The sequence below is a fragment of the Schistocerca serialis genome, chromosome 7 (genome assembly GCF_023864345.2).
Source record: "Schistocerca serialis cubense isolate TAMUIC-IGC-003099 chromosome 7, iqSchSeri2.2, whole genome shotgun sequence".
Taxonomy (NCBI): domain Eukaryota; kingdom Metazoa; phylum Arthropoda; class Insecta; order Orthoptera; family Acrididae; genus Schistocerca; species Schistocerca serialis.
Genome location: NC_064644.1, coordinates 570,752,926 through 570,773,763, shown reverse-complemented (window position 1 = coordinate 570,773,763; position 20,838 = coordinate 570,752,926). Strand labels below are relative to the sequence as shown.

The following is a 20,838-nucleotide window of genomic DNA, read 5'->3' as shown; positions in this document are numbered from 1 at the left end:
CACCCCTGGGTTCCGTTAAAGATGATTTGTTGTTTCGGAAGTCTAGGGTTTACAAGATCCCCTGTGAGTGCGGCCGTTCATACATCGGACAGACGACACGTACTATCCAGGAGAGATGCACAAAACACCGCTGGTACATCCGGCTCTTACAGCCTAATAAATCTGCGGTGGTCGAGCACTGTATTGATACTGGGCACTCTATGGTGTATGATAACGTCGAAACTTTATCCTCGATCTCTGGGACTCAGTAGTGAAGGAAGCAACTGAAATTCGCTTGGCGACGAATTTAATTAATAGAGACAGCGGCTTCAGCTTGGACAAATCTTGAAATACGGCAATGTCTGTAGTAAAATCACAAAGACGTCGCGACGGTGCAGCTTACAGTGATACATCAGTATCACCGTGTGGATCGACTGCGCAGCCATAGATCTGTTTCCATTAATATGCCATACGTCTCTGGCGTCACGTGTCTCTGTGGCCGCATGCGCAGTGGTGCGGTCCACGGCTGTAAAAGGACGGAGCAAGTGCTGGAGCGTCAGCCACCGCGGCTCACTCTGAAGATCGCTGGACGGTATTCAGTCGGCATATTAGAAGAAGAAGTAAAATTTATGCAGGTGCACGCCTGAAATTTTATGAATCTCTTACTAATTTGGCTGCTAATGTGACTGCTAAGTGCTATACCACCTACTGCAGTCCCCTGACTTAAACCCTCGTAAGTTCAACTCGATTTCTAATCTGAAGGAAACACTTCACGGCATTCGCTTCAGAACTGCTACAAATTCGTCGCGCAATAGACCGCGCCGGTCGAACTGTCAACACAACTGGCACTGCTAAGAGTATCCTACGACTTCCACATCGCTGGCAACGGGTTGTACAAAATTTTGGTGACTACTTTTAAGATCAGTAAAACTTTGAAACACGTACCTATTTTGTACGACTTGTAAGTAAATAGTTGCCACTATTAAAGTTCTAACTCTCGTTTGTAAAAAGACAAGGCCTTGTAGAAGTCCTTGTACAACACGGGAGGTACTGAATTTAAACGAAGAAAGGACATAGTATAAAAATTTAGCAAATGAAACAGGTAAAATCTGTAGAGATGTATAACAGATGAGATTGACAGGACATGTAAAACGGCTAAACGGAAATAGAGGACAAGACTGTAGAAGCTTTCATGACTAGAGGAAAGGTTGGTGCATGAAAAAACAAGAGAACCTCTGAAGAACACTGTACGAATATCAAGAACTCAAATACCAAGTCAGTATGAATCGAAAAAAGGAAAGCTGATAATTCGAAGGTATAGGTCTATAAAAAAGAATTGAAACTGAAGGCAGTGGTATAGGAAGGAAAGAGAGATCAGATGAAGATGAGTCTGGGGGACATGGTATTGCCAGAATGATTTGACAGACCGCTGAAAGCCCTAAGTCGGAGCAAGGTCCCTGTAGAAGACGAAATTCCGTTACAATTACTGAGATTTTTACTGGACCAGTCCTGACGAAACTATTCCACTTGGCATGGAAGACATACCATAGAAGCGAAATACTCTTTGACTTGAAGAGAAATGAAGTAATTTCAATCCCAATGACGGAAGTTGCTGACGGGTTTATTTCCGATCTATCAGTTTAAATATCACGGTCGAGTACAGAGCTATAAAACCATAACGCTGGAGAAAGGAATTGGGTGTTCCATGGTCCCAGTTCGTGATCTGCCACTGGTGATTTATCAGCGTTGCCCAGGTGACAATTGGTCTTGCGTTCTTTAAGCCAAGTGCTGGCGCTTGTTTCTGTAGTTCCTATGCGCTAGGACCAAGGATAGTTTTACCAAGGTCCAGTCATAACTGTGCTAAGATATACAGAGAAGCCATAGAAATCCAGAAGCACAAAACCAACTTTTACAGAAAAGAAAAAAGACTGAAATTAGTCATGTTGTGGGTCTTTGCGGTACATAAATCGAATATCACCTTCTCATCCCCGCTATTGGCTCCATACTATACGTCGTTGTGATCCCGCGATCTTAGACTGCGTTCTGACGTCACGAACTCAGTGTTGCGTAGATACGTATAAACGGATCGGACTGCTGCGCTTGTTTTATTTGAAACTACTTTCTGAGTCTTTACAGCCTCTGATGATGTGCCCAACATTAGGAGGAGAAACATTAGCCACAGGAACGTGACTTTTGACCGTGGTCTAATGTCCATAAAAAAATTTCATCAAGGATCCTTTTTTATTTTTTATTTTAGTTGGTACCTCCGTTCTTCTTGGCCCTTGTCGCTGCAGGAGTGATCAATAGCTTTCTGTGAACGGCCGGTGCCCGCAGGTGAAGCTGTGGCTGACGCTCAACGAGCCGGACATCTTCTCCCTCGGCTACTCGACCGCCGCGGCGTTCGCGCCCGGCGCCAACTCGTCCGGCATCGCCGACTACCTCATGGCCAGGACCATCCTGCTGGCGCACGCGCGCGTCTACAGACTCTACGACGAGCAGTTCCGTGAGGCTCAGCAAGGTAGGCGGCCATCGCGCACGTATCTTGTAACCGATAGCAGATGAAGGGGAGAGGAACGCGGTTCTCTGCAACAATCTGTCTTCACACTTCTTAAAATATGCCGGGCTATTACGCGGTGGTCAAATGAATTTCTTGGAGGAACCCGACGCTCTTTCTCCATCAGCTGAGACCAGTTTCAAGGTTGCTTGTGGCTTCCACGAATGTCCTATCCTCACTTCCAGCCCCCAGCGCAACACACTTTTCATTTCCTGTAAACACTCAATAATTCCTATTCATTCAATAGCTTTATGATCTGCGGATCTAGCAGGCATAGGAACTTGTACCAGTGAGTGGTACGCGGCTTCGAATCTGTCTTATGTATGATGATCCGTTCACCTAGCTGTTCATAGACGTTTACCAATATTCATATTTTATCGTTCATTAGGCGACCAACTCCAGCCTCTACTTGATTTTGTGTAGAAAGGCATATAACCTCTGGCCAAAAATCCTATGCTTCCTGTAATAACACTTCACTAATTCTCGCTATATCTACCTTCAAACCATGTTTAACGTGTTTAACCTACCTACTCAATTAAAACTTAATGTCCCAAGCACTGACCGGAAACGTCAGTTTTTTTTCTGATGACAGCATCCTCCTGAGTAGCCATTGCAAGGTGATCCAGATGGGGAATATTTTACCTCCAGAATAATTTACCCAAGGAGATGACATTATTATATTACACTACAGAGCTGCAGGGCGTCGAGAAATATAACGGTTGTAGTTTCCCTTGGCCTCAACCAAGCAGTAGCAACGCCATATTGGCTAACGTTAAAAGGCCAAATGAGCCAACCCTGCAACGATTGAAAAATAAATATGAAAACTACTTTGTTTCATTATATCCACCTTCAATAGACACACAATTTTTATAACGTTTAATTGGTATGCCTCCGAAAAGTACTTCTTGTCTTCCCCTGTACAGTTCTCTCTAGTATAGATTTCTGCGTCAGACGAGTCTGTATTTCAGTTTTTCAGCACGAAAAGCAATCGTACCCAGGTACGGACTGTACGTATGAAGAGATTATGCAAGCTGTATTACTCAGGAGGAGCATCTACACAGACGACATAACAGCATGTGGGCCGCTGTTCTGCCATTTTCGAAAGTCTGTTCCTGCACCTTTGTTTTAGGGCATCACAAGACTATCTAACGTAGCTCATAGTGATGAATTTCGTTTCACACTTTTGTACTCAAGTAACTACACAAGATGAGTGGGAAATGTAACATTTGACTGCACTGCCAACAAGTATATAAACGTTTCATGTGCCTCTTTCTACGTTCAAGAATAAGAAACCGACGTCAGGTCCGATGATAAATGTCCTATGCAACTGAGTTCATAGCAGCTGTGGTACGATATTTTTAGTTTATCCAAAGATGATGGTAGCGGTGGCACATAATCAGTTTCCCTTACGGATTTGCAGAAAGATCAGTGGCAAATCGCGATGTCAGCAGACGCTGACGTCAGAGTGGGGAGTCTTGCGTTATTGTTAATTAATTTTCTGGCAAACTCAATTTCTGGGAGTGCAATGACAGCCCGGGGCCCAGACTCGATGCGCTTAGTTCTTGGGGGCGCTCTGCATCAGGGTCGGCCAGGGCGTGCGACACTTCACGCGGTCAGCACAGTCGATGATGCCGACGGGATCTGTCAGGGCAGTTTTCTGCCCTCTCCGCACCACCAGCTGACCAAAAACTTGTCGTTTACTTTGTCATGAAATACGCTTGGGAAAACTGATGAACAAAAATTTGTTTGTTAGATGCAGTTACCAAGTTTGTAGCACGTGCAACAAAGGCTGATACAAAGATTGTTCCGCGAAGCAATGTGTGAACAGGCGCCTGAGAGAGGCTCAGTGTGTACCTTGGTGTGTTTCAGGCAGGGTGGGTATCACTCTGGAATGCAACTGGTACGAGCCTCTGACCAACAGCACGGAGGACGCCGACGCTTCTGAACGTCAGCTCCAGTTCCAGGTGAGTCGCGTCCACCTGACGTCATTAATGACTCAACAACACACAGTTGTTTTCATGTTTTGTTACTTCTTTTTATTGCGCATTTCTTACGTCACAAATGCAGCCTCTCGCTATGATGTGGACCGAAACAGTTTTACAATTTAGGCTACAGGCTCTCTGTCAAGTTGCTGACCATTCACAGTAACCATTTGTCAGGCAGATATGATTTCAGTTTGTGTTTCCTGTTAATTTGGTAATCTACTACATTCCTTACATTAAAGATTATTAGGGCTGAATATACCACTAATTCATGTGCCACACTAAGACTGAGTGATGGATAGAGTAAATCATTTTTCCTTCTAGTAGCATATTTAAAGATCTGACTGTTGTTTTGAAATTGTGATTAATTGTTGGCAACAAATTTTGTAAGGTAGAAAATGTACTGTGAAGCTGTTGTCACTATATCCAACTGTTTGAAAGACCTGACAACAAGACGTTCCAGAATGCGTGCAACATACTAACCTTACCACAAATTTATGTGCAAAAAAATTTTTTCTTCAATCACAAGTTATCCGGATAACACATTAGAGAACGAAATTCGAAAAAGTGAGTCACTCTTCCTCTCCAAAATCTGGTATTACTGCCAACGCAAAAGTTGCTGGCCTTAGACATTTGAGAAGATCTGTAACATGACTCCTGACAATTTAGAATATTCTGCTTCATTTATTGATTAACTTTCAGGCGTTACTGAGAGTGGTGTGGCCAGGCCCTGAACAGCCCTGAACTGCCTGTCTTGTGTCTTGCCGAAGTCCAGTGACAGTCCATTTGCGGAGAGTCATTCACTAATTTTCAGTGAAATATTATTTACATTCTCGACTATTAAATTTACTCCAATATGCTTGATTATATAATTCTTCCGCCGTTAGCAAAGAGAAGTGTTTCTGCTTCTTGGATATACACTCCTGGAAATTGAAATAAGAACACCGTGAATTCATTGTCCCAGGAAGGGGACACTTTATTGACACATTCCTGGGGTCAGATACATCACATGATCACACTGACAGAACCACAGGCACATAGACACAGGCAACAGAGCATGCACAATGTCGGCACTAGTACAGTGTATATCCACCTTTCGCAGCAATGCAGGCTGCTATTCTCCCATGGAGACGATCGTAGAGATGCTGGATGTAGTCCTGTGGAACGGCTTGCCATGCCATTTCCACCTGGCGCCTCAGTTGGACCAGCGTTCGTGCTGGACGTGCAGACCGCGTGAGACGACGCTTCATCCAGTCCCAAACATGCTCAATGGGGGACAGATCCGGAGATCTTGCTGGCCAGGGTAGTTGACTTACACCTTCTAGAGCACATTGGGTGGCACGGGATACATGCGGACGTGCATTGTCCTGTTGGAACAGCATGTTCCCTTGCCGGTCTAGGAATGGTAGAACGATGGGTTCGATGACGGTTTGGATGTACTGTGCACTATTCAGTGTCCCCTCGACGATCACCAGTGGTGTACGGCCAGTGTAGGAGATCGCTCCCCACACCATGATGCCGGGTGTTGGCCCTGTGTGCCTCGGTCGTATGCAGTCCTGATTGTGGCGCTCACCTGCACGGCGCCAAACACGCATACGACCATCATTGGCACCAAGGCAGAAGCGACTCTCATCGCTGAAGACGACACGTCTCCATTCGTCCCTCCATTCACGCCTGTCGCGACACCACTGGAGGCGGGCTGCACGATGTTGGAGCGTGAGCGGAAGACGGCCTAACGGTGTGCGGGACCGTAGCCCAGCTTCATGGAGACGGTTGCGAATGGTCCTCGCCGATACCCCAGGAGCAACAGTGTCCCTAATTTGCTGGGAAGTGGCGGTGCGGTCCCCTACGGCACTGCGTAGTATCCTACGGTCTTGGCGTGCATCCGTGCGTCACTGCGGTCCGGTCCCAGGTCGACGGGCACGTGCACCTTCCGCCGACCACTGGCGACAACATCGATGTACTGTGGAGACCTCACGCCCCACGTGTTGAGCAAGTCGGCGGTACATCCACCCGGCCTCCCGCATGCCCACTATACGCCCTCGCTCAAAGTCCGTCAACTGCACATACGGTTCACGTCCACGCTGTTGCGGCATGCTACCAGTGTTAAAGACTGCGATGGAGCTCCGTATGCCACGGCAAACTGGCTGACACTGGCGGTGCACAAATGCTGCGCAGCTAGCGCCTTTCGACGGCCAACACCGCGGTTCCTGGTGTGTCCGCTGTGCCGTGCGTGTGATCATTGCTTGTACAGCCCTCTCGCAGTGTCCGGAGCAAGTATGGTGGATCTGACACACCGGTGTCAATGTGTTCTTTTTTCCATTTCCAGGAGTGTATGATGGCAGATGAACAAGAAGAAGCGCGAACACAAAATCGACCCAGTGGTGCACCTGTAGTGGTTATTCCCGATCCTGAAGACGATCTTTCATTGTGTACTCCCCTTGGGTTTCTTAATTCAACACTATGTATCCTTTCAGTCAGGATGAAAACTAGTTCCCAGAAGATCTCCGATGGCACGATGTTTCAGCTTCCTTATTAGAATACAATGAACTGCACATTCAAATCCTAGTAGGGAGTTTAAGTAAAAACCATTGAATATATTCCATACAAGCGCTACATTTGTACAGGCACCGAAAGACGACATTAGAGTCAACGGTTTAAAGCGTCGTCCAATGAAGGCAGTAGGAAGCAACTACGGACCTTGAAAATGCTGAGCACTTAGCAACTGAGTTTTCTTGGTGGACGAGGGTCTGTCATTTCGAGTATCGTGTTCGCTTGGTAAAATTTGTAAGGCGGCCACGACAGTCATAATTCGAAGAGTTAGCTGCATTTCAGCGATGTTTTGACCAGTGGGAGACTGGAAGGCCCCCCAGAAAGACTGTCCAACACGTTTGGCGGTAGGTTTCAGACGAGCACTTCGCCGGTCCCGGTGTTAAGAGAGGAGCAGACGCTCGCCATCTTGGCGGCAGACTGCAGGGTCGTGCAGGCGCACGCCTGGACCGCAGGCATCGCCGACCGCGTGAGCACCGCAGCGCGGGTTAGGACCTGAGCACGTCGAGACTACGTTTCGTATGGTGTGCCTTACCCGCAACCTACCCCTTTTCCAGTTGCGACAACAGACGGAAATAGCGTACAAGACTGTCTCCAAATATTTCATGTTTATCCCCCCCCCCCTCCCACCAACACCACCGCGGCAACGGCCTTCCCGCAGTGGATACACCGGTTCCCGTGAGATCACCGAAGTTAAGCGCTGTTGGGCGTGGCCGGCAATTGGAGGGGTGACCATCCAGCCGCCATGCGCTGTTGCCATTTTTCGGGGTGCACTCAGCCTCATGATGCCTACTAAGGAGTTACTCGACCGAATAGCAGCGGTTTCGGTCAAGAATACCATCATAACGACCGGCAGAGCGGTGTGCTGACCCCAGCCCCTCCTATCCACATCCTCCTCTGAGGATGACACGGCGGTCGGTTGGGCCCGGTAGGCCACTCGTGGCCTGAAGATGGAGTGCATCCCCCACCCCTCTAACCCCTCACCAAACAGTCTCCGCAATTGAAAGAATTCAAGCTACTCCAATGTACTTCGTGCTGAAGTATCCAGGGACTATTGTAAGACGGTAGAATTAACCATCACTCGTAAGTTTCGCTACCGTAAAGTCCCTGAAATAAAGCTAGACCATTTCTGTGTTTGTAACGGAGCAATAAATAAAGTAGTACTGTCATAAACAGTTATCACTGAACTCAGTATATCGAGTTGAAGCGCCAAGGTATCGATCCCTGCTGAAAACGAAATCAAAAGCTAGCATGGGCACTGTGCCTTCCAAAGTTTATTCAGAGTCTCAGCAACGCTGGCTGCAGTTCTGCACCACGAGCTAAGTCTAGGAAAGGTAATTACTGTATCACTGAAAGACACTGCCCTCCCCCCCCCCCCCCTTTCCCCAATGCTTTCGCAATACTGGGCAACATCAGCTTCACATATTCCAGCAAGAGGTAATATTGGCCAAAACGAGAAGAAAAGTTCCTGTAGTAATTCGCTTCAAAACGAAAAGCTTTTGAGATATGGGTCTGACTACCATCTCTCTGTTAGGTATAAGTAGACACTATAGGCTGAATCGCATGTGGTTACCATGCATCCTCACACACCCTTAAGCCCTTCTCGCAGCGAATCCAGCACCGTTCCCCATATACCTGTTTCCATCCGCGTTGCGTAACATGCAATGAGCCCACGTTCTTGTAAACTCTGCACATTGCCGATGGATTGAGCATACATAAAAAGGCCTTTAAATGTCCTGACAGCCAGAAATCTAACGGATCCAGGTTCAGTGGACGGGGAGGTCATGCTACAAGACCTCTTTGACCAATCCATACTCACGAAATGTTGCAGTGAGATAGTACCGCTCGCCCGGCAGAACATGTGCGATGCCCAATCGTTCCCATACTCCAGTTTATCTCCTTCTGCAAGGAGTGGTGGTAATTAATCTGCTTGATAATGTGAATGGCCTATGAATCTACCACCGATAATCCCTCTCCGTACATAGATACCGAAGCAATCCTGGTGCCTCACCTCCGCAACTGCACGAGGATTTGCATCTGCCCACAAGTGGCAATTGTGCTATCTACATGCAAAATGAACTCCAGCAATAAGATGAGCTGTTCCAATGAGCACTAGACATTACTAAAACATCCTGTATCTCAATAAGTATTGGTTTCCAGATATGTATTGGTTTCCAGATAGGAACTTTTCTTCTACACCCATGTAAGAATATGTCCAAAATTTTAACTTCTCTGGCAGCTGGTGGTATGGACAGTGGCTCAGACTCGTTACAGCTCACAAGGGAAGAGCACCGCCAGAGATGCGGGAGATGTTTTATTTGGACTCAGCCGCTCTCAGCAAACAGATAAGCAACCAGCTGCGACTCGGTCTTATGCAGTACTTCATGTCAGTAACAACCTACCACGCCTATCTGCTTTATCTATGCCAACCTTGCTGTGGACTGTAACTTTCTCCATATCATTATTTGCATTTCTCCCATGTACCGCACATGGCGAACATGGTTTTATTTACGGATTACAAACCCGTATCAGGCTCAGATGCAGCTGCCTTACGTTTAAAAATAAAAATAGCACTGAAATCTTAAATACATTACAAACATCTTATAAAATATATATTCATGTAGTTGCATGTTTCTCATGGTCGATTTCTGACTTCACAAAATATTAAAAGTTCGTGTTTATTATTATGATTGCTGATCAAAAATGATTTCTCATCTTTAATAAATCCAAGACTGGGTTGGCAGCAGAGAGCGAGAACGCGGAGAAACCTTGTTGGACTTCGGTTTGTTGCTCATACCGCCATGAAGAACGTGGGCAGACTAAGTATAAGCAACATTGAAATGTAATGATAGTGTTCTGAGGTGTATCAGTTCCTGGGAGAGACTCTCTGCATCTTAGATTATGCGTGATCTTGTTGAGCAACCCATTCTTCTGCAGAGGGTGATGGCAGCTGTCTGCGACGCGCCTGGTATTGTACCCCCTGGGCTCTATGAACTGGCAGTACACCTATGAGCTGTTTGATCAACTACCACGTCACGACATACTGAAGAACCACAATATTGGTCTTATTTTAGTGAATTTAGATCTGAAGACAGATTACATTAATAATTTAACGATTTCTGTGAATGAGGGAGACTACAGATACGACTGTGAGAGAGACGCTAGGAAGAGCGTTTGTGGTCTGCAGTTCACTGTTGTATACGTCTAAGCAACTTTCTGCTCGGGCGGTTTTAGCAGCGTGCTAATGACTTCCTTGCTGTTGGCATCAAGCGCACAGTGGATGACGTACCCTGCTCTACTGTTGACAGCTGGGGATGTACGCGCAGCCCATATTTTCGTCCAGCGGCGACTTCCCGGAGGTGGTCAAGCAGCGGGTGGCGGCCAACAGCGAGGCAGAGGGCCGCACGAGGTCCCGCCTGCCAGCACTCTCCCAGGAGGAGATAGACTACGTCAAGGGTGAGTCGCCGGTGTCAGCTGCAGAGGGGGGCGCCGCCTTCCCCCGTGCCCCCTGCCGCTGTCACGCGCCACAGCAGAGCCCGGCAACCGCCTGGCCTATCCGCGTGGCCTACACGCGTGGTCAGCACGCGCCTGTGTTGTGCGAGTGAGAGCGCCAAATGGGTTAGCGAACGTTGGTGGAAGTTGCCGAAGATTGCCGATGCTAATGACAGCTGCATGAGCGCATGTACAGTCGTGGACAAAACGAGCCAGAGCCCTCCCCTTTTCGTTATGCTGATCCGCACAGCTTTTAAAGTCTGCTACACAGCATAACAGGCAAGGCGACGAAGTGCTGCCCCTAAAATGGCTCTGAGCACTATGGGACTTAACATCTTAGGTCATCAGTTTTATAGTTTTGGATGCAAACAGCAGTGTATGGCACACATCCCATATACATATATTTACTTTCTACTGCACTACATTGACATGCTTTCTAGTAAACTATAGCTAGTCGTAACTGTACATAACATTAGGTTTTTGCCATTTTACAGAAGAAATCAATTACATGTGTTGTAGTTAATGTATAACATAGCATGTACTAGAACGAATTTAGAAAATAAAGAAACGAGTGAAAACGTAACACAATAGAAAAGCAAAAGTTACACCCATTCCACTTCTAGTCTGCGCTCTGTGAATCCAGTGGCTATCCCGGAATGTGTGTCTTGCCATTTCCGTACACACTCGATACGCTACCTGGACGAATATGGACCCTTCTTGATTGTGTGTCCACACAGGACTCAAGCCACCACTAGGTTTTCCAAGTCCATCCATTTGTCTGCACTTATTTTCCTCAAATACTACGAAGGCTATTCGGAAAGTAAGGAACGACAGGTCACGAAATGGAAACCACAGTGAAAATCAAAACTGTTTTATTTGCAACAATTAGCTACAACATCTCAATAGTCGCCGATCCCACTTAGACGTTTGTCGTAGCGTTGTATCAACTTTCCAATACCCTCGTTATAGAAGGCAGCCGCCAGTGCTTTCCGCCAATTGTCTACTCTGGCTTACAGCTCATTGTCTGTGCCAGATCGTTGCCTTCATAGCCAGTGGTTCATGTGAGGAGAGATCAAACTCAGAGGGAGGAAATTACGGGCTGTATTGTGGGTAATCAAACATTTCCAATTAAAAACGATGCAGGAGCATCTTCATTGCCCCTGCAGAATGCGGCTGAGAATTGTCTTGAAGAAGAAAGCGCACTACAGTTACGTAATGTTGGCTGCATAGTTTCAGGCGAAATTTCTTACCAGGCGCTCGTACTTGGCGGGAGACACTATTGTTCCAGGTATTTTTATGTACTTCCTGTGTGCTCAGAACTAAAAAGAACGATTTAATGCAATCGAAGGGCATACTAGAGACACTGGCCAACACACCTGTGCAAAACGTCATCGGATTTTCAGTGGTTTCCATTTGGCGACCGATCGTTCCTTACTTTCCGAATAACTCTCGTACATGGAACAATAAGTAATGGAAATTTTCAATGTGCTGGTCTTTTTCAGTGTCTAAATCAGTGGCTATATCTTCAAGTTCCAGAATGTATCAGACTCCTGAAGGATTGCAGCGACTGTTGAACGTGATCTTCCAGCCAGAGCGACCCAGAGGGAGTGTGTGTTTCGCATCCATGCGCGCATATGATCTCCAAACTACAGGAGGCTGTGAATACTGTTACCCTCTTCATCTTGTCATGACTCCCCAGACACAACTTCTCCCAAACGCTGATGTCCTAAATCTACTGTTACCCTTCCACGATTTTGATGGTACCTACTCATTTCAGATGCAGATATCTTATGTAATATTCTGTCAACCGCACTCCGTAGCTGTGTATTCATTTCTATTTTTCCACGATGGTACTAGGTGCTACTGCCATTCTATTTACAATGAACTTTGTACACTGTGGCACAGCTTGATCTGGAGTTCTCTCATAACCACAACCACAAAGGTTTCTTGTGCACTTGGGCGTTCTCTTCTAAGTAAAGGGGACAGGAGTCTTGCTCTTTTAAAAACTGTGTCATTCCATTACTGTCGTCGATATGCTTCAACTTTAGTCTGTCCATAATGTTTGGAAATGTTGCGCGAACCCTGCGCCCAGTGTGCAGTTAGTCCCGTTCACGCGGTTGCTCCTGCCTCTTCCAGTCCCGTAGGCCTAGCTGGGTGTCCATTGTGCTACCTATGATACAAAAGATCCTCTCCCACTCTCCAACTTCCAATCAACACCTGGCTGACACCGCGATATCGAGTTGTTGTTCCCGTGGCGAATTGGAATGCCCTTCGATCTTACTGTGCTAGTTGTATTAGATAACACATTTCACTTTACTAGTACATATGTTTCCTTATTGGCAGTGATAGTCATGGTATTGCTAGCGTACTATCCCTGCATATCAAAGAACGTACATTTACTTTCCTCTCGAGTTTTGGACTAGAACTTTCTGATACTACTACTGCAACACATTCAGGATATGCTACCACACCGACTACGTCTTCATCGTTCTCGAGTATTTGCAAAAGTGGCTCAGTAATTTAATCCCAAAATTTTACCTCACAAACAATATTATTCAGTATTTTCGTCTTCTGTGCAGTCCAGTTCACTGCGCAGGTCCTACAGTAGTCCAAAAGGCTACAGCAGAGCATTTAGGCGTCTGGATGTCTCTCAGTATTTGAAAGATTGTGGGCCACCATAAAGGAAAAAGAAACGGAAACCTCACGTTCAGATCCTCAAGATCACGTGATAGTCGACCGACCGCCGTGTCATCCTCACTCATTCATCATCTGATGCGATATGGAGGGGCAGAGGGTCAGCACACTGCACACCGACCACCGTACGTTCTCGCAAGACCCAGATATACCTGTTAATATTGCAGTTATTTGGTCGTGGAGGGTCGAGTCCACTATTTTAAGAGCTCTATTGATGGCATCTACAATTGCTCTTCCTTTTCTGAAGCCCAATTGACACAAGCGGAGGTCAAGGAGTTCCTTGTGCGCCTGTAATATGTCACACAAAAGACGCTCCTGACTAGTGTTTTAAGCAGACACGTAGGTCTGTAACTCTTTGGTTCGACAGGGCCCTTGCCTTATTCTTTCTTTATTATCACAGCTTTAGGCATTTTTCAAAGTTTCTAAACTCTTCCCTGAAGAAGTGCTTCGTTCGATACTGAACCTAGAAACGTTGTGATATAGGTTACCATATTGTGTAATACTTCCGGATGAAGCCCGTCGGGACGTAGTGTTTTGTTTCTCTTCAGCTTGTATATCGAAATAATCAGCTGTTCTTGTGTGAAGAGCATTACAGGACTCTTATTGGATACTCTTCCGACAGAAAGTCCCTACCACATTTTTGTTCAGCGGTATTAGGAGTTGGTGTACCATCTTGTAGAAGGTTCGTCAGCAGACAGCCCGCCAGGTCTCTCCAGCCACGGGTCGTAGTCCCATTTTCCTTGCGCACCGTTGATAGGACTAGCAGTGATTTTTCTTTCTCATAAGCAGCTTATAGGGCTGCCCCGATACATTCAATTCAACATATGTCTACATGTGATATTCTCACTGTTATTGTTTGATTTCAAAACTTCTGGTTTTGTACGCACCCTTGGCATTTCTAAATACGTAGTTCAAATGTTCAAATGTGTGTGAATTCCTAAGGGACCAAACTGCTGTGTTCATCGGTCCCATATGTTTACCATCTGACGGTTTGCCATCTCAGGTTTCCAAGCGTTGGTGACACACACTCGTTGAATCTAACTGGAGTAGATTCCCGCAAAGTTTTTTTCAATAAAGTTGTTAATACATGCACGCTCCGATCTATGCTACCACTAACCTCCTCTTTCCTGCATTTAATGTCTGGCGGTGGTGAATACTCCTCTTCCAGATGCGCTTCAGTTCTTCCATTATTCGTAATTTCCGCGATAATCGCGTTATGATCGCTAACGGTACAGTGACGCTGAACTGATCAGCCAGAGATTCTGTGGCCCGCTGATCAGTCAGGGTCTGAAGTAGCTCCAGCACGATTCTCATAAGTGCACGGCTGTCCAGGTTCCTTCAACACTAAAAGATCGAGTCCGGCAATAATGTCTGACAGTTTTTGTCCAATGTCATCAGTTTCTCTACTTAGCATTAGCTTCAGTAACGATGCAGTGTTCATCACTCAACTGGATAATTTTCGTAATTGGCGTAAGACTGTCTGACACTATAGTGATTGATTTAGTGTATCCACATCCTGTTATTAGTGCAGCTGTTAATAGGGTGCGCGGCACTTTGCCACCTTCTACCTGTATACGGCGTCTGCACGCACACGTTATCAATCCCGAGCCCTAACTATGCCTTACGATCTTTAGCCATGTCTAAAGCACTTCTCGTAGCTTTTAACTGCAACTTAGGATGGAGGCCTTTGCAAAATCTGTAAAAACCCGTTCCACATCTAAAATTTCTTATCTCCGAGAATAAATCTGCCGCAGTCAAACGTCAAGTTCATCTACTGCTGTGCATCCATTATTGCACTTAAGAAAAATTCTATCAACCTCTTCTGCAACATTAAAAGTTATAGAATTTCCCGTGGGACGTGTCACACGAGTGATCGAACGGAGACCAGTTTGCAGATCGTTTGTGTCCCCAGGGTTGTGTAATATAACATCCCTCTCTATAGTTAAGTAGACTCAATTTGGAGTGAGTAAAGACTCACATTCACTGCCTACTGTTGCTCTGACTGGTGTGTCACCTCTAGCACCGCTATCTGTATTTGTAGTTGCTTTTGCATGCATTCATCTTCACGATTACTCCTCCTAACTTCCCAGACTTCACAGACGTCCCCTACCGACTTCGCCACTTCTCATCATACCAGTTTTGCAGATGGCCAGCAAGAAGTAGGTTCTGTATTGTGTCTTGGACTTCAGTGATTTTCGTTAACATTTAGCTCTTGAGAACATAGTTCCAGAGTGCTGTGCTCAAGTCTATTATCGTAGACTCGGTTCCAGGCTGCTCAATTCTTGAGGTAAGTTGGCACTATAAAATTTTAGGTTCTCTTCGATCATCTTCCTCTATTAGTTGTTGCTTACCGTTCTATCTACACAGGCAGCACAATCAAAACAATAACAGTATAATACGTCACTGGTCTGCATTAAATGAATGTTGCCATCCTCTGGATGTGAAAGTGGGCGTATACGCAAGTACAGAATCAACTGCTTGCGCCATTCTACAATGACTCTCTAACAGCATGTAATACGTTGCACAGTCCCCGCCCAGTTTATTGCAACCTTTCTTCCTTAGTGCTCATGGGATGCAGACGGCTTTTTCACCTTTCTTTGGACTGTCCTTCTGACATCTTTCAGCGCCGTAATGAGAGAACTTCTTGTGCAAGATTTCGCCGAATGGTCCAGATTGTTGCGCTTGAAACATCGTTTTACAGTTACAAATTTCTTTAAATTAGTAGTACGGAATCGTAAATAGTTTCTCTCCTTCTTCAACAGGATATTTCTAAGCCGTGGGTTCACCTCAAGGACAAGGTTCACAACATGCTTAGTTTTCTGCCTTTTTCTAAACCGCAATTTTATTTCCGTCATCAAATCGTGTTTAGACATAATCTCTGCTAGACAGAGTTCAAATCTTTCTTCCAACAGAGCCTCATTAGGACGATCTTTGGCACAACATAAACTATGACCAGAGATCTCCTCTTCCGAGGAGTTCCAGATTCCATGTTGCGAATTTAATTTACTTTCTCCATCAACTTCTTTTGATTCTCTTGTGACACTGTCTCCATTATCATCATGTTGTTGGTCATTCTAACCGCTCTGACTCTACGTCTGTCACGTTTTGGGTTGGTTGTCAAGGTGACTTTAACCTTGACTGCCATGGTGCCTTGTCAAATTGTCATTTGTCGGGTAAAGACCGTATTTACCCGTTTGGCCGTGGCCTGGGTGATATTTGCCGCTTAGCCTGCTTTTCAGCTGTTTTTTCCCGTTACTTGGTGCATTTGCAACGTATTTGGGAAGAAGGTTCTTCGGATTCTCGAGCAGTGCACGATTCTCAGACTGTGGCAGTACGCCATAGTAGAGCTGGGGCACTTGACTTGCTCAGTTCCTTGTGCAGTCCGGCGTTTTCAGCCAGGAGTTGTTCCATTTGTCACGTGAGCTTTGCCTGGTTGAGAGGCCGCTTGGTTAGTTAGCTTTCCAGGTTTTCTACGACGTTCCATGGCAGTTTCTTTGACTGTATACATTCCTTCGTCATATAATGCATTACACCACTGTAGTAATCTTCCGGTCAGTTTGGTTCAATAGAACATTTCCCTGTATCAGAGTTCATTGTCACGCTATTTCGATCATCCTCCTGGTCGTTCCTGATCGTTCGTAGTTGACATCGTGTACTTTCCATATCAATAACTCTTTTAATTCAGCTAACTTGCGCTACTTAATCATCGTGGTACAGCACACGAACCACAGATTCACCTTACCCTCTATCAAAATGATCGTGGTACGCCTATCGAACTGCAGATGTGGTATGCAAAACGACCAATCTGTGTGGTACAGCGAAAGAACCACAGACGCGCCTTAACTTCTATTCAGATGGCCAACGTTTTCCAATCGAATTACAGATACGCTATGCAAAGCGAACTATGTACGTGGTACAGAGGACTCAGTACAGACACACCACATCCTCTAAATAAATGTGTCATAAAAATAAAATTTCCGGACGAAACTACCAGAGACGATTTTCACCGTCCAAAACAATAAATACAGTAATACAAACACTGTACCCACTCATATAACAAAGTAAGAGCACAAATGAAGTTTGGTGAACAGCAATCCTCAACAAAGAAATTGTCGACCACTGGCTGCTAACTTGCCACCAAAACACATCCATAAATAACTTGTAAATGTTTGAAAACAGGGAATTTAAACAATGTAAAACGGATCGTAGGTGAGGTACGGTGAACGGCAATCCACGTCATGGGAATTCCAAACCGCGGCTGCTAATTTGCCGCCAAGACACGTCGTCAAATAACTGGTCAAAGATTTACAAGTATAAACTTCAAGTTCTTTCCCACACGAGGTAAAAAGAAACTATTGTCCGCCAGTTGATACAATTTCTTGATACATCAGGTCGATGATGGTGTGTGGATACACCGCCATCGAGGCAAACGGCTTCTCGAAACATGGTCCGTGACTTCTACGCAAGCTTGTGGGCTGGGAGGGGGGGGGGGGGGGCGGCTTTATTATACTGTGGGGGACGTTCACCTACGGTAGTGACACTAGACAGGTTTATAACTGTGAGCTTTGTGACCGCTGTTGCGGACCACCCAAATCCTTACACGGTTTATTTCCTCCCCGATAATGACGGCATAATAACTAACTGTCCATTCAACAATGCCAGAGAGTGCTATAGTGGTTTTATGTGCTTGATAATAAACTCGCGTTGATGTCTTGACCAAAAAATTATCCTGATATGAACCCTGTGGAACACATCTAGGATGCTATCCGGTGCTAGGTCCGCGGCCACTTGCCACCGTCTCATAATTTACGGAAGACATCTGGTACCGCGTACCACCGGAAACCTACCAAAAACTCAACGGATGGATCCAAGACGCCCGAAAAGCTGCTATATTAGATTGCAAAGGTTAATAAGAAGGGATAACAATATTTTGGCTTACCAGTGTGTATCATGAAATATTTGATTGCACTCTTCGACAACTATGATTATTAACACATCACATGGCCATTAAGATATACGAAAACTGTTTAGAGACATCAACTTGCCCATATACTAAATATGTCACGACACAGATCTGTTATATTGTAATCATATGTTTCTTATAAAACCCACGCGATAGGCTTCGTACAGCGTAAATTCTCCGCTTTGCTGCTGGCCACAGCTCTGATGTGCTCTGTTACCATCTCTGACGAACGTTCATTTCTTTGAATCACGTTCTCCGTCAAATACGTCCCGTGAGTAGCACTCATAAGTTGCTCAAAGCGAAGAGAAAAGGTGTGTCATTTGATACTGAACTTCTAAAATTATTTGTTTTGCGACTTTTTCCCCTTAAAGATCATACATTACGATTTACCTTCAGGCTTTCAACTGTATTCGTTGAAAATGGATTAAATATACTGAAATGAGATGAATCAGTTGATGAGATTACGAAATCAGTGAAGAAACCATAATACGAAATGATGCAAACAGTTCTAATATGCTTAATACTCATTTAAATGAATATTTAATGACAACTGAAAGATCTTGATTAGTTTGGAGAGCGCTCTTATTCCGCAACTGTGTACTCAGCTGAAGAAGAGAGAAAACTGTTATTTGTTCCACTCTGAGACAAATTTCGGCCTTTAGATTGAAATTAAAATTTTAGTCGAAAATCAAACACATTCTGAATGCAACTGAAACCTGTATATAACTATGCAATGAATATTTAAATACTTTACGCAACAGGAATGTAGAAGTTTGAGCACAAAATAAGTAACATATGTAGAATTTGACGTGATGTGAGTGTAAGCACCGTAAAATATGTGACTTATATTTTGCTGTGGTGAAGTCAAAATTATTAATAAAGTAAAAGTCGGTAAATTTAAAACTGCTGTGGCCAATAATATAGTAGAAAAGATGTGTGTATGTGTTTGATTAATGTGAAAATTGCAGACTTTGACACATTAAAAGTATCATTAAAAGGAATTATATTTTGACATATTTAAAATTTGAAATCGCGTGCCTTACCAATGAAAAGTTAAAGCTAGTCGTCTGTATAGGATGAAGTACTGAAGACGTTGTCGCGTCCAGGTCAAGCGTAAAGTGACGTCCTGTAGGGTGAGTGGGGTAAAAGTTAGAACACAGTTGTTAAGGCTGCTAGCATCCCCTGGACACGTGCCAGTACCCGTAATTTACTGTTCTTATGATCATGACACGCCCATTTTTCCCACTTTTTCCTACGATTCTGTTGGTCACAGCACTTTTATATTCTCTCTACCTTTACCTCCGTAATAATTTTTAATTTCCATTCGGAATCATGTGAGTTTGCTATCCTGAACCTATACTTTGCCTGAGTGTTGTCGTTTTTTTTTCTTAAAAAATAAGCAGAATCAGAAACTCCTACATTCCAGTTATTTGAGGTATTTAATCATTCATTGCATCATTATGTACAATGTTTGGCTGTAATTACGTTAGTTTGAGATTCCACTAGAAAATGATTTCAATTTTAAAACCTAAACTGATCGTGGAGTAGATAAAAACTGCAGCCGTGGCGACTGTCCATTGCGTCAGACACGTCCCAGAGAGCGACTCCAACCCGTATTTCCTTATCATCACGAACAGTCGCCTTAACTGTCCGACTATCTGAGGACACCGTCTCTGAAACTTTGTTACAGACGTCTCTATGTATAATTTTCTAGCTTCCGAATAGTACTAGCAGAGGTTATCGCAGGGGATGCGTAGCAACAACAACTGGCGGCGGGGAGAGGAGTCGACCAGGGGGTGGGAGTGGCGGGGGCGTGGCGACCTTAGTCGGTGTAGTCCCGTGCCTTCCTCACAAATACACAAATGCAGCTATTATGGAGAATGGAGGCGCCGTTTTGCTACATCCTCGAAACGACGTGAGGCAGTGAGGTGAATTGTCAGGAAATCGTCTCTCCGGCCATGTGTCTGGTAATTGATTGTAATTAGACGACAGTAATTCTGCATGAGTGGCTACTTCTTACAGCACTGAATGCCTTCAGTGAAGACAGGCATTTGGGAATCATATCGTTACACTTTCTAGTTTGAGAAGAAGGTTACTTTACACACAGAGCAACTTATGAACGCAGTATGTGTTGCATGAGAAACAGCGAAACGTTGTCAACGATGCGTTCCGACCATCGACCTTCCGAGACTTCTGGAATATCACAGTGTAATGTACTGTTCCAGAATCAATGGGTCTCTTTGGAATTACGTTCCAGATAACCACAAGGGTGTTACAACTCACATCCCCCTGTATTATTGCTCGCAGGTACCGCTGATTTCTTTGGGCTTAACCACTATTCAACTTCGCTGATAACATCAGGACTACAAGGCTCAATCCCATCCAAGGCATACGACACGGCCGTCGTCACATCGCCCATCGAAGGCTACCCGACAGGCGAAGGAATGACGGTAAGTTGGAGGCAGCGCCACACATCTTTATGAAGTACGAAGTAGAAATTTGAACTTCTAATCAGGCGTTAATGTTCACTACAACAACGCTTGTGAAAACTGCCACACCCAAAAACAATAACCCAAATGAACTGAAACGTTGTGGATGTGTAGAACTACACTGCTGTCCAAAAT

General features: G+C 45.0%; 1 protein-coding gene across 1 annotated transcript in view; it reads left to right on the top strand.

The window, feature by feature from the left end:
- The window catches only part of LOC126413257 (myrosinase 1-like), a 109,373-nt gene that overhangs the window by 64,375 nt on the left and 24,160 nt on the right, over positions 1 to 20,838 (top strand). The window contains exons 6-9 of the mRNA XM_050083158.1: positions 2,314 to 2,497; positions 4,403 to 4,497; positions 10,374 to 10,641; positions 20,522 to 20,664. Of these exons, the coding sequence (XP_049939115.1) occupies positions 2,314 to 2,497; positions 4,403 to 4,497; positions 10,374 to 10,641; positions 20,522 to 20,664 (690 nt within the window). The remainder of the gene's footprint in view (positions 1 to 2,313; positions 2,498 to 4,402; positions 4,498 to 10,373; positions 10,642 to 20,521; positions 20,665 to 20,838) is intronic.